General features: G+C 45.2%; 1 protein-coding gene across 1 annotated transcript in view; it reads left to right on the forward strand.

Moving 5' to 3' along the window:
- Positions 1-14,212, forward strand: part of igl (igloo) — a 183,435-nt gene that overhangs the window by 110,563 nt on the left and 58,660 nt on the right. Inside the window, exon 2 of the mRNA XM_070094739.1 lies at positions 9,688-9,803. Coding sequence (XP_069950840.1) covers positions 9,688-9,803 — 116 coding nt within the window. The remainder of the gene's footprint in view (positions 1-9,687; positions 9,804-14,212) is intronic.

Below are 14,212 nucleotides of genomic sequence, written 5' to 3' on the forward strand. Positions count from 1 at the left end.
ACGCACTCACTGTATTGGGTGTTGACGTTACTGACGCATTGTAGTGGGTGATGACGTCACTGACACTGTAGTGGGTGATGACGTCACTGACGCACTCACTGTAGTGGGTGTTGGCGTCACTGACGCACTGTAGTGGGTGTTGCTATCACTGACGCACTCACTGAAGTGGGTGTTGATGACACTGACGCACTCACTGTAGTGGGTGTTGACACTGACGCACTCACTGTAGTGGGTGTTGACGACACTGACGCACTCACTGTAGTGGGTGTTGACGACACTGACGCACTCACTGTAGTGGGTGTTGACGACACTGACGCACACACTGTACTGGGTGTTGACGTCACTGACGCACTCACTGTAGTGGGTGTTGACGTCACTGACGCACTCACTGTAGTGGGTGTTGACGCCACTGATGCACTCACTGTAATGGGTGTTGACGTCACTGACGCATTGTAGTGGGTGATGACGTCACTGACACACTGAAGTGGGTGATGACGTCAATGACACACTGTAGTGGGTGTTGACGTCACTGCGCACTCACTGTAATGGGTGTTGACGTCACTGACGCACTCACTGTAATGGGTGTTGACGTCACTGACGCATTGTAGTGGGTGATGACGTCACTGACACACTGTAGTGGGTGATGACGTCACTGACACTATAGTGGGTGTTGACGTCACTGACGCACTCATTGTACTGGGTGTTGACGTCATTGACGCACTGTACTGGGTGTTGACGCCACTGACGCACTCACTGTAGTGGGTGTTGACTTCACTGACGAACTCACTGTAGTGGTTGCTGTCACAAACACAGTAGTGGGTGTTGACGTCACTGACGCACTCACTGTAGTGGGTGTTGACGTCATTGACACACTGTAGTGGGTAATGACGTCACAGACACACTGTAGTGGGTGTTGACATCACTGACGCACTCACTGTAGTGGGTGTTGACGTCACTGAAGCACTCATTGAAGTGGGTGTTGACGTCACTGACGCGCTCACTGTAGTGGGTGTTGCTATCACTGACGCACTCACAGTAGTGGGTGTTTACGTCACTGACGCACTAAAGTGGGTGTTGACGTCACTGACGCACTCACTGTAGTGGGTGTTGACGTTAATGACACACTGTAGTGGGTGATGAAGTCACTGACACTGTAGTGGGTGTTGACGTCACTGACGCATTGGAGTGGGTGACGTCAGACACACTGTAGTGGGTGATGACGTTACTGACACACTGTAGTGGGAGTTGACGTCACTGACACACTGTACTGGGTGAAGTCACTGACACACTGTAGTGGTTGTTGACGTCACTGACGCATTCACTGTACTGGGTGTCGACGTCACTGACGCACTCATTGTAGTGGGTGTTGACGTCACTGAAGCACTCATTAAAGTGGGCGTTGACGTCACTGACACACTGTAGTGGGTGTTGCTATCACTGATGCACTCACTGTAGTGGGTGTTGACATCACTGACGCACCCACTGTACCGGGTGTTGACGTCACTGACGCACTCACTGTATTGGGTGTTGACGTTACTGACGCATTGTAGTGGGTGATGACGTCACTGACACTGTAGTGGGTGATGACGTCACTGACGCACTCACTGTAGTGGGTGTTGGCGTCACTGACGCACTGTAGTGGGTGTTGCTATCACTGACGCACTCACTGAAGTGGGTGTTGATGACACTGACGCACTCACTGTAGTGGGTGTTGACACTGACGCACTCACTGTAGTGGGTGTTGACGACACTGACGCACTCACTGTAGTGGGTGTTGACGACACTGACGCACTCACTGTAGTGGGTGTTGACGACACTGACGCACTCACTGTAGTGGGTGTTGACGACACTGACGCACTCACTGTAGTGGGTGTTGGCGTCACTGACGCACTCACTGTAGTGGGTGTTGACGACACTGACGCACTCACTGTAGTGGGTGTTGACGTCACTGACGCACTCGCTGTCGTTTTCTTTTATGAAGATATCATGTATTAAAATGTACTTGTATGTCAAGACTAATAACAACGTAGTCCTTAACCACGTAGTTAACAGTATAGCCACACTTTTAGTCACGTAGCTAACAGTATAGCCACACCCTAAATCTCCTTGTTAACAGTGCAGCAACACACTAAAACACAAATTAATACGTGGAGATTTGCATATGAGGGAGTTACTGGAATTATCAGTAACTCGGCGATTACGAGGGAAAAAAGTTAACAGTTTTGCTGGAAAACATTACCGGAGCTCTGGAACTGAGCTGGTACACACTATCAGAGCTCTGAAAGTGAGCTGGAATACATTACCAGAGCTCTGGAATTGAGCTGGAACACATTACCAGAGCTCTGGAACTGAGCTGGAACACAGTACTAGAGCTCTGGAACTGAGCTGGAACACTACTCGAGCTCTGGAACTGAGCTGGAACACATTACTAGAGCTCTGGAACTGAGCTGTAACACATTACCAGAGCTCTGGAAGTGAGCTGGAACACATTACCAGAGCTCTGTAAGTGAACTGGAATACATTACCATAGCTCTGGAACTGAGCTGGAACACATTACGAGAGTTCTGGAACTGAGCTGGAACACATTACCAGAGCTCTGGAACTGAGCTGGAACACATTACCAGAGCTCTGTAACTGAGCTGGAACACAAACCACAACTCTGGAACTGAGCTGGAATACATTACTAGAGCTCTGGAACTGAAGTGGAGCACATTACCAGAGCTCAGGAACTGAGCTAGAACACATTACCAGAGCTCTATAACTGAGCTGGAACACATTAACAGACCTCTGGAACTGAGCTGGAACACATTACCAGAGCTCTATAACTGAGCTGAAACACATTAACAGAGCTCTGGGACTGAGCTGGAACAAATTACCAGACCTCTGGAACTGCGCTGGAACACATTACCAGACCTCTAGAACTGAGCAGGAACACATTACCATGGCTCTGGAACCAAGCTGGAACACATTACTGGACCTTTGGAACTGAGCTGGAACACATTACCAGAGCTCTGGAACTGAGCTGGAATATATTACCAGAGCTCTGGAACTGAGCTGGAACGCATTACCAGAGCTCTAGAAGTGAGCTGGAACACATTACCAGAGCTCTGGAACTGAGCTGAAACTCATTACCAGAGCTCTGGAACTGAGTTGGAACACATTACCAGAGCTCTGGAACTGAGACTTTTACCCTGTTTTACCCTGACATTTTTCTACGGTAATCGCCTTTTTTCCACTATATCTGCGACGTTGACCGTGTTCTTGCTGAATATTTACCACGTAAACTGTGTTCTTTGGTATTCACGACCTTCAACGTGTTTTGATATTCACGACACTGCCGCGTTTATCGTTGATATTCTTGTGTTCTTCCTTGATATCTACAACGTTAACCACGTCTTCCTTGATATCTGCAATGTTTTCTGTGTTCTTCCTTGATATTTACGATGTTATCAAGATTTTCCTTAATAACTTCGACTTTACACGTGTTTTTCCGAGAAATTTCCAATTTTGTGTTCTTGTCTAATCATGTTCTTCCTTGATATTTAAATGGCAAACCGTGTTCCTCCTTGATATTTACAAGGCTAACTGTGCTCCTCCTTGATAATTACAAGGCTGACTGTGTTCTTGATATTTGCAAGACTGTGTTCTTGATATTTATAAGGCTAACAAAAAGCTGCAGTAAGAATAATCACTAAATCCCATCGGTGGCAACACCCCCCTCCCACTCTTCATAGATCTAAACTTACTCCCTGTTCAGAACATCCACACTTACTACTGTGCAATCTGTATCTACAGGACCTTAAATTCCAATATTAACCTTGACCTAAAACGCTTTATTGATAGTTGTGACAGGATCCACAGGCATAACACCAGACACAAACATCTCTATGACATTCCCCGTGTTCGACTAATTCTTTACAAAAATTCAATGTATTTCAAAGGACCTAAAATCTGGAACACCCTACCTGAAAACTCTAGAACTGCAGACACATTCATCACTTTCAAAACTACAGTTAGAAAACATCTTATCTCCCTGATCCACCCCGACAACTAACTACATGATAACCACCTGGTGGTTCACAATTACACTCACTCACCCACTGACTATAAACCCAGAAATACTAATCTTAAAATAATAAATCCTAACTAGTCATAAGTTTGCCTATGATACTCCAATATAGACACCTTGTATTGTGCCAAAACAAAAGCATTCACATTGCTAAACTCACAAATTTTGATGTAGTCACTTAGCCTTAATACCATAATCTGTAAGGATTTAATGTTAAGATTTAATCTAAGTCTGCTCGAAATGCCTAGCCATGCTAGGTGTCCTAGTGGCCCCCTCTGTAATTAGTATTTTATAACATGTAAACTACACAATACCCAAAACCTGTAAACCCCACATTGTAACCCTTATAGAGAATAAACTTGAATTGAATTGAACTGAATTGAATATATATATGGAAGAATATGGTTAGTGTTCTCAACATAATGCTTCGTGTTAAGTAAAAGGACACAAATGCAAGTAATGTAAAATTTTATTGTGGCAACGTTTTGCTCTCCAGGAGCTTTGTCAAGCCGTTAGCAAGTTGATTCCTCTACCATGTTGTATTACTACTACTGCTATTACTACTGCTACTACCACTAGTATTACACCTCACTCTAAGCCTATATATACCCTCTGTGTCCATGTATTATTTGTAATAGCTTGAAAAAAATCCTGGAGAGCGAAACGTTGCCACAATAAAATATCACATTAGTTGCACTTGTGTACTTTTACCTCACACAGTGACACACTAGTGGTAGTAAGTCATGATCACCAAGTGTTAGCAATAGAGTTCTTGAAAATGGTATAAAATACCGACAAGTTGATGATTAAGACACATGTGCAACAGTCTGGTATCTTTATTGTTGGGTATCATTACTGCCAACAATAAAGATACCCAACTGTTCTACTAGTGTGATAAATGTCCAACCACAGGACGAAGTTCTACTTACACTAGTGGATGGTTCCACTGTGATCCCGCCTCCTCCTGCTTCCACTCACCTGACTACAGTATATTAGCTACTTCTCCGACCATATGCTGTACTTTCTACAAGAGTGATGGACTGAAAACATCGACTCCAGGCTGAGGGACTGATTACCTCAAGTTCCTCCTCTCCTGACACCTTTCTGCTTTGTATTGGACTGATGAAGCCACTGTGTGGCTAAACGTTCTATCAATAAAGATTCCCACATATTGCATAAGTGCCTCAATGTTGTACTAGTGGACTTCGCTCACCTGTGTCGTCAGCTTCAAGCTGCTGCACCTCACTTCCGCTTCCGGTATACAAGTATCTGGCCTCATACTAATGTTATAGGCTAAGAGACTGACCATCTTGAGGGACTGACCTCCTCAATCTTCTATCCACTTACACTGTCTTCAGTACTGTAACTCTCCTATGTATTCGACTCATGAAGCCTGCGGAACAGGCGAAAATTTACGTAAATAAAAATACCCAAGAACTGGGCAGTTTTGTGTACCATTTATGTGAAATTATGTTGATATTTTTATTATTCACTCCTTACCCATGTTGTGGGCGGTAGTTACCACATACCCATGCTGTGAGTGGTAGTTACCACATACCCATGTTGTGGGTGGTAGTTACCACATACCCATGTTGTGGGTGGTAGTTACCACATACCCATGCTGTGGGCGGTAGTTACCACATACCCATGTTGTGGGTGGTAGTTACCACATACCCATGCTGTGGGCGGTAGTTACCACATACCCATGCTGTGAGCGGTAGTTACCACATACCCATGCTGTGGGTGGTAGTTACCACATACCCATGCTGTGGGCGGTAGTTACCACATACCCATGCTGTGAGCGGTAGTTACCACATACCCATGCTGTGGGTGGTAGTTACCACATACCCATGTTGTGGGCGGTAGTTACCACATACCCATGTTGTGGGTGGTAGTTACCACATACCCATGCTGTGGGCGGTAGTTACCACATACCCATGCTGTGGGCGGTAGTTACCACATACCCATGCTGTGAGCGGTAGTTACCACATACCCATGTTGTGGGCGGTAGTTACCACATACCTATGCTGTGGGTGGTAGTTACCACATACCCATGCTGTGAGTGGTAGTTACCACATACCCATGCTGTGGGTGGTAGTTACCACATACCCATGCTGTGGGTGGTAGTTACCACATACCCATGCTGTGAGCGGTAGTTACCACATACCCATGCTGTGGGTGGTAGTTACCACATACCCATGCTGTGGGTGGTAGTTACCACATACCCATGCTGTGAGCGGTAGTTACCACATACCCATGCTGTGAGCGGTAGTTACCACATACCCATGCTGTGAGCGTTAGTTACCACATACCCATGCTGTGAGCGTTAGTTACCACATACCCACGCTGTGGGCGGCAGTTACCACATACCCATGCTGTGGGTAGTAGTTACCACATACCCATGCTGTGGGCGGCAGTTACCACATACCCATGCTGTGGGCAGCAGTTACCACATACCCATGCTGTGGGTGGTAGTTACCACATACCCATGCTGTGAGCGGTAGTTACCACATACCCATGCTGTGAGCGGTAGTTACCACATACCCACGCTGTGGGCGGCAGTTACTACATACCCATGCTGTGGGCGGTAGTTACCACATATCCATGCTGTGGGCGGTAGTTACCACATACCCATGCTGTGAGCGGTAGTTACCACACACCCATGCTGTGAGCGGTAGTTACCACATACCCATGCTGTGAGCGGTAGTTACCACATACCCATGCTGTGGGCGGTAGTTACCACATACCCATGCTGTGAGCGGTAGTTACCACATACCCATGCTGTGAGCGGTAGTTACCACATACGCATGCTGTGGGCGGTAGTTACCACATACCCATGCTGTGAGCGGTAGTTACCACATACCCATGCTGTGAGCGGTAGTTACCACATACCCATGCTGTGGGCGGTAGTTACCACATACCCATGCTGTGGGCGGTAGCTACCACATACCCATGCTGTGGGCGGTAGTTACCACATACCCATGCTGCGGGCAGTAGTTACCACATACTTATGCTGAGGGCGGTAGTTACCACATACCTATGCTGTGGGCGGTAGTTACCACATACCTATGCTGTTGGCGGTAGTTACCACATACCCATGCTGTGGGCGGTAGTTACCACATGCCTATGCTGTGGGCGGTAGTTACCACATACTCATGCTGTGGGCGGTAGTTACCACATACCCATGCTGTGGGCGGTAGTTAGCTACTATCCACAGCATGGGTATGTGATATCACATACCCATGGTAGGGGTTGTTACCACATACCCATGCTGTGGGTGGTAGTTACCTATGCTGTGGGCGGTAGTTACCACATACCCATACTGTGGGCTGTATAGTTACCCCATGCCCATGCTATGAGAGGTAGTTACCCTATGCTCATGTGGGTGGGAGTGACCTCATGCTCACCCACAGGGGTTAGATTTTGTCAACGCTCCTGGAGACCGAAATTCAACCATTATTCCTTATTCTGTTTCATGGCTGATGAGCTTACTCATGGCAAAACGTTTCCTTTAATAAATATCCTGAACTGTACATAAGTATCCTTATCCTATGGATGTCAAGGACACAGATTCACATTTCATCTTTGGTTGACTGTCCGAGAGTCTGTGTATGGGTAATACATTTGCTTTCAATCGAATTTTGACAGCTGCCCTATTTCCAGTGACGCGATTCGCAGCGTTTCTGCTCCTTTTTAAAACCTATGGTGGCCCATTTTCAGGCCCCATTGCTTTTAATGTGTCCATTTTGTTCAGATGTTTGTAGATTTTTTCCACGTGTGGATGGTTTACAATCATTGCTGAACCATCTTTTCTCCTCGTCGTGCCAGTGCTATTTTTAACTCTTAAAGAACATTTTAAATCGTCTATTTACTTCCCCGTAATTTTCTATAAAGTCTGTTCTTTTCTTTCTTAAACTTAGTGTTTGGTCCTGTATGTTATCTTATCCTGACGCGGCTGTGTAGCGGCAGCGGCTCTGACTTGGCCCTCAGTACTGGAGTTCTATTTCTATTTTCAGTCTTACGTATTTGTGTGTGTGTGTGTGTGTGTGTTTCACTTTAATAGTTTTCAGGAAACTAATCAAAGTTCCTGTGGATTTACGTTTCACTATTCTAGATAGCGACTTCCCTTCTCTCCCTCGCTTCATTCCCCACCCATTCCGCTTCCTCTTCCCCTCATTCTTCTGCTTCCTCTTCCCCTCATTCTTACTCTTCCTCATCCGTCAGCTTTTAAGTTCACTCCTCGCTCCAAGACCTTCCATGCTGCGAGCCAGGGAGCCCAGATGGTCCAGTAAAGAATGATCGACTCCTACCAGCATGCTCAGCTTCAATCTCACAGATAAAATAACATTTCCTGCTGGATCTGATATGAAAAAGCATTCTATGTGTACTCGCACGCGCACATTGTAAACACTGAAAATTGCGTTTGATGTAAACTTCAGTATTATTTTTAACTGTTCATCGGTAATATAGTTAACGGTACTGAGTTTGTTCTGGGAATGACTAGTTCACACCAACGGGAGTTTCCTGTCGTAATGTGGAGATTAACAGCACAATACACACACCGACAGCACTTTCTATTCTAGTGGAAAGCAACAGCACCAGTACACACACAGACAGCACTTGCCTGTCGTATAGTGAAGAATAACAGCACCAGTATACTTGTATGGAGAGTAACAGCACCAGTATACATACTGACAGTACTTTCCTGTCGTGGTATGGGGAGTGACAGCACAAGAGAGAGAGAGAGAGAGAGAGAGAGAGAGAGAGAGAGAGAGAGAGAGAGAGAGAGCACCTCACCCTCGCGGAGTTGTCTTCACCATTGTTACCAGAGCCTCGTTGAGTTATACCTTTGTTTACGCTCTGGTTCTCCAAGTTTGGTCTAGCACACACTACTCCACCATATTTTGTCCTTGGCATGATTTTGTCTCTTCACTGATCTTCGAATAGTCGTGAGTGCACTTACCGTACGTGCAGAAATTGTTCATTAAAAGTATATGCATAACACTACCTACCTCCCATTCCCTTAACTTCAAATTTATCTGAATGAGTTTGAACATCAAAGAGTAATGAACAATTGTCATTTAGGGACCGTAACCCATATAGAGACAAAACCAGAAATATTTAATTTCCATTATTTTTTTTAGCCTGGGTCTAAGAGCTTTTTCGGTCGAAATTTATAGAGAACAATTATCATTTCTTTGTCTCCATGTGGGTTACTTCCTCTCATGTTTGTATATATTCCAGTTTGCAAACCATTAAGATTTCTATATAAATTCAATCTAAACATTCAGTCGAGTTTTATTTTCATAATGATTTATTTTGTTCTGTAGACGACACTAGTTTGAAGTGAAAATTCATGTAATTCACGTTAATTCCATAACTTCCCCTGAATAACCCAGGCTGACATGGAGTGATGTGTAAGACATGATTGCAACTGAGGAACGTCGATCTTCATTGCCGGAATGTATCGCATGCACAGCAGTCTCTCTGTCGAATACCGGAGACTGTATTCGACTGTCAAAACATTTCGGTAGAAGAAATATCCAAGTGCTGCACATGTCTTATTCATCAACTTGTCGGTATTTTTTGCCATCAATAACTGTAGTGACTTATTGCAGAGCTAGCGGACGCGGCGCTCAAGATCCAGGCAGGCTTCCGTGGCGCCAAGGCTCGCAAGGACAAGATCAAGAAGGAAGCAGACGAGCTCAACCAGAAGCTCTGCAACCTGAACACGGTGAGTCAGTCACTTCTAGTGTCACGGGAAGCTCTTTGTTCAATGTTCGATCTAGGAATGATGCCTTTGTTGTTATGATGGTTAATAACTATGGGTAGAGAGAGAGCGAGAGAGAGAGAGAGAGAGGAAATAGGAAGGGGCAGTGAACAAGGAGTGCTGACAGAGGCCTTGCAAGCTCCTCCTGACAGGGCCTTCCCTACCTCGCTGACGACGACAGGAGAAAAGTCACACAACAACCATTTTTACCGTAAATATCAACATTCATGTCCCGCGCAGTTCAAGCACCGCCTGACACCGGTCCACCAGTGCGAATTAAAGCTGCAGACAACACACGAAGTTTACGACTTGCAATTCGTGGTTTTGCAATGTACAACTTGCAGAGGGAATTGTGCAATTTACCTCAGAAGTCTACAGCTGTCTAGCTGGGTAAAATAAAAGCAGTGTAGGTTACAAGAGCAATTTAAGGTTGAAGACCATAAGTGAAACTAATAGCTTGGGAGATAACTTCTGCGGTTCACTGGAGAAAATATGTGAATATTATGAGGATTACAGCAACTTTACAAATTCACATCTACAATATTTATTTAAGAAAAATGGGTATATGACAGTGGAAACAACAGCAGTAAGATATTGCCCTATACAACATGACAGATAGTTGAAACAAAAGGTAGCTGTTGTTCCCTGTTACATTCCATCATTTAGGATGATTTTGTTACATAAAGTGATGAATCCTGCGAGACTTAGCTGGCAGACTTCAGCGAGGTGAGGAGAATAGCGTCATACATTCCAACTAAAATCATCAGCTACGCGACCATCAAAGATTTCGTTCCAGCAGAGCTGGAGATACTGTTACCTGGGAATTACCATCCCTTAGGATGGTCTGGCCAGCACACACGGGAATGGGACTGCCACTCTCAGCACCCGAACTAGCTACTAGGCCAGATGGCTGTGTAATGTGATGTCTAGCAACAACAAGCGTTTGACTATGAAAGTCGTAATGGTATAAACTCACAACACAACTATTAGAAGTTGCAAATGTTGCAGGAAAATGCAAAACGAATTATTAATATACAAATTGCCTTGCATGAACACTATTAGTTACTCGTACAGAGGAATGCAAGTGCTCAACACACACACACACATACACACACACACACACACCATTTCGCCCATCACAAATTTATCATTAATATTTTTTAAAGTTGATATTCTTCCTGGCAGCCTTGAGAAAAACTCAGTCAAGTAAACTTTAAATATTAAAATTCTTGCTACAAGTATTCTCTCTAAATTCGTTGGATATTCAACGTTGTGTTTTCACCCAAGGAATTTTATTGTGCAATAACCCGGTAACCATGGTTGTTGACGGTAGCTACCATGGTTGTTGATGGTGGCTACCATGGTTGTTGATGGTGACTACCATGGTTGTTGTTGGTGGCTACCATGGTTGTTGATGGTGGCTACCATGGTTGTTGATGGTGACTACCATGGTTGTTGATGGTGGCTACCATGGTTGTTGATGGTGGCTACCATGGTTGTTGATGGTGGCTACCATGGTTGTTGATGGTGGCTGCCATGGTTGTTGATGGTGGCTACCATGGTTGTTGATGGTGTCTACCATGGTTGTTGATGGTGTCTACCATGGTTGTTGATGGTGGCTGCCATGGTTGTTGATGGTGGCTACCATGGTTGTTGACGGTAGCTACCATGGTTGTTGATGGTGGCTACCATGGTTGTTGATGGTGGCTACCATGGTTGTTGACGGTAGCTACCATGGTTGTTGATGGTGGCTACCATGGTTGTTGATGGTGGCTACCATGGTTGTTGATGGTGGCTACCATGGTTGTTGACGGTAGCTACCATGGTTGTTGATGGTGGCTACCATGGTTGTTGATGGTGGCTACCATGGTTGTTGACGGTAGCTACCATGGTTGTTGATGGTGGCTACCATGGTTGTTGACGGTAGCTACCATGGTTGTTGATGGTGGCTACCATGGTTGTTGACGGTAGCTACCATGGTTGTTGATGGTGGCTACCATGGTTGTTGATGGTGGCTACCATGGTTGTTGACGGTAGCTACCATGGTTGTTGACGGTGGCTACCATGGTTGTTGACGGTAGCTACCATGGTTGATGGTGGCTACCATGGTTGTTGACGGTAGCTACCATGGTTGTTGATGGTGGCTACCATGGTTGTTGATGGTGGCTACCATGGTTGTTGATGGTGGCTACCATGGTTGTTGATGGTGGCTACCATGGTTGTTGACGGTAGCTACCATGGTTGTTGATGGTGGCTACCATGGTTGTTGATGGTGTCTACCATGGTTGTTGATGGTGTCTACCATGGTTGTTGATGGTGTCTACCATGGTTGTTGATGGTGGCTACCATGGTTGTTGATGGTGGCTACCATGGTTGTTGATGGTGGCTACCATGGTTGTTGATGGTGTCTACCATGGTTGTTGATGGTGGCTACCATGGTTGTTGATGGTGGCTACCATGGTTGTTGATGGTGTCTACCATGGTTGTTGATGGTGGCTACCATGGTTGTTGATGGTGTCTACCATGGTTGTTGATGGTGTCTACCATGGTTGTTGATGGTGTCTACCATGGTTGTTGATGGTGTCTACCATGGTTGTTGATGGTGTCTACCATGGTTGTTGATGGTGTCTACCATGGTTGTTGATGGTGGTTACCATGGTTGTTGATGGTTACCATAGCAATATAAACATTATAAAACAATTTAAAGTTTATATAGCAATTAAACATATAGCAATTAGAACCTTATATACCAATTAAAACTTTATATAGCAATTATAACATATAGCCATTATAGCATCACATAGCAATTATTGCCTGGTCCCAGACCAGGCAGAACAAGCTTCTATTGGGGTTAAGTTTCCCTCAGGGTAAAGCTTTTTCACTTAATAAACCTCTGCCCTGAGCTAAATATACTTCTAATAGTGTCGTTATGTGACGTCTACTCAGGGGAAGTCAGCCATTTTGGATGTATTTGTTTTTGTAATTGGCAGGAAGTATTTGAACGAGAGTTTTAATTAACCACACTAAACCACACACACACACACACACACACACACACACACACACACACACACACACACATTCTCATATTGTCGTTGAGCCTCCTTTCTTACCTGTGCATATTCATTTCTGGCTCTACGACTGCTCTCCTTATTCTCCTGGGTCCTTTGCCTTCTATACTTCTCCCATTCCCTAGCACACTTGGTTTTGGCCTCCCTGCACCTTTGGGTGAACCATGGGCTCATCCTGGCTTTTTCATTATTCCTGTTACCCTCGGGTACAAACCTCTCCTCAGCTTCCTTGCAAATTGTTGTCACGTATTCCATCATCTCGTTTACTGGCTTCCCTGCCAGTTCTCTGTCCCACTGAACCCCGTTCAGGAAGTTCTTCATTCCCGCGTAGTGTCCCTTCTTGTAGTTTGGCTTCATTCGTCCGGCTCTTCCTGCTCCCCCCCCCCCCTCCACTTGTAACTCTACTGTGTATTCGAATCTTAAAACCACACACACACACACACACACACACACACACACACACACACACACACACACACACACACACACACACACACACACACACACACACACACACACACAGAGGAGAGGTTTGTACCCAAGAGTAACAGGAATAACGAAAAAGCTAGGATGAGCCCATGTGTGTTTAAGAACAGACTGGTGCAGCAAATGGGCGCCTGGCAAACCTGAGAATAGCGTTCCGATACCTTAGTAAGGAATCGTTCAAGACGCTGTACACCTTGAACGTCAGGCTCATACCAGAGTATGCAGCACCAGTTTGGAACCCACACCTGGTCAAGCACGTCAAGAAATTAAAAAAAGTGCAAAGGTTTGCGACAAGGTTAGTTCCAGAGCTAAGGGGAATGTCCTATGAAGAAAGGTTAAAGGAAATCTGCCTGACGACACTGGAGGACAGGGGGGTTAGAGGAGACATGATAACGATATACAAAATACTGCATGGAATAGACAAGGTGGAGAGACAGGATGTTCCAATGATGGGACACAGAAACAAGAGGTCACACTTAGAAGTTGAAGGCTCAAATGAGTCAAAGGGATGTTAGGAAGTATTTCTTCAGTCATAGAGTAGTCAGGAAGTGGAATAGTCTAGCAAGTGATGTAGTGGAGGCAGGAACCATACATAGCTTTAGACGAGGTATGATAAAGCTCATGGAGCAAAGAAAGGACTTAGTATCGACCAGCGAAGAAGAGGGGCCAGGAGCTGTGGATCGACCCCTGCAACCACAAATAGGCGAGTCCAATTAGGTGAGTGCACACACACACACACACACAGTTAAAGACTCAGATGAGTCAAAGGGATGTTTGGAAGTATTTCGTCAGTCATAGAGTAGTCAGGAAGTGGAA

The sequence above is a fragment of the Cherax quadricarinatus genome, chromosome 47, assembly GCF_038502225.1.
Source record: "Cherax quadricarinatus isolate ZL_2023a chromosome 47, ASM3850222v1, whole genome shotgun sequence".
Lineage (NCBI taxonomy): Eukaryota > Metazoa > Arthropoda > Malacostraca > Decapoda > Parastacidae > Cherax > Cherax quadricarinatus.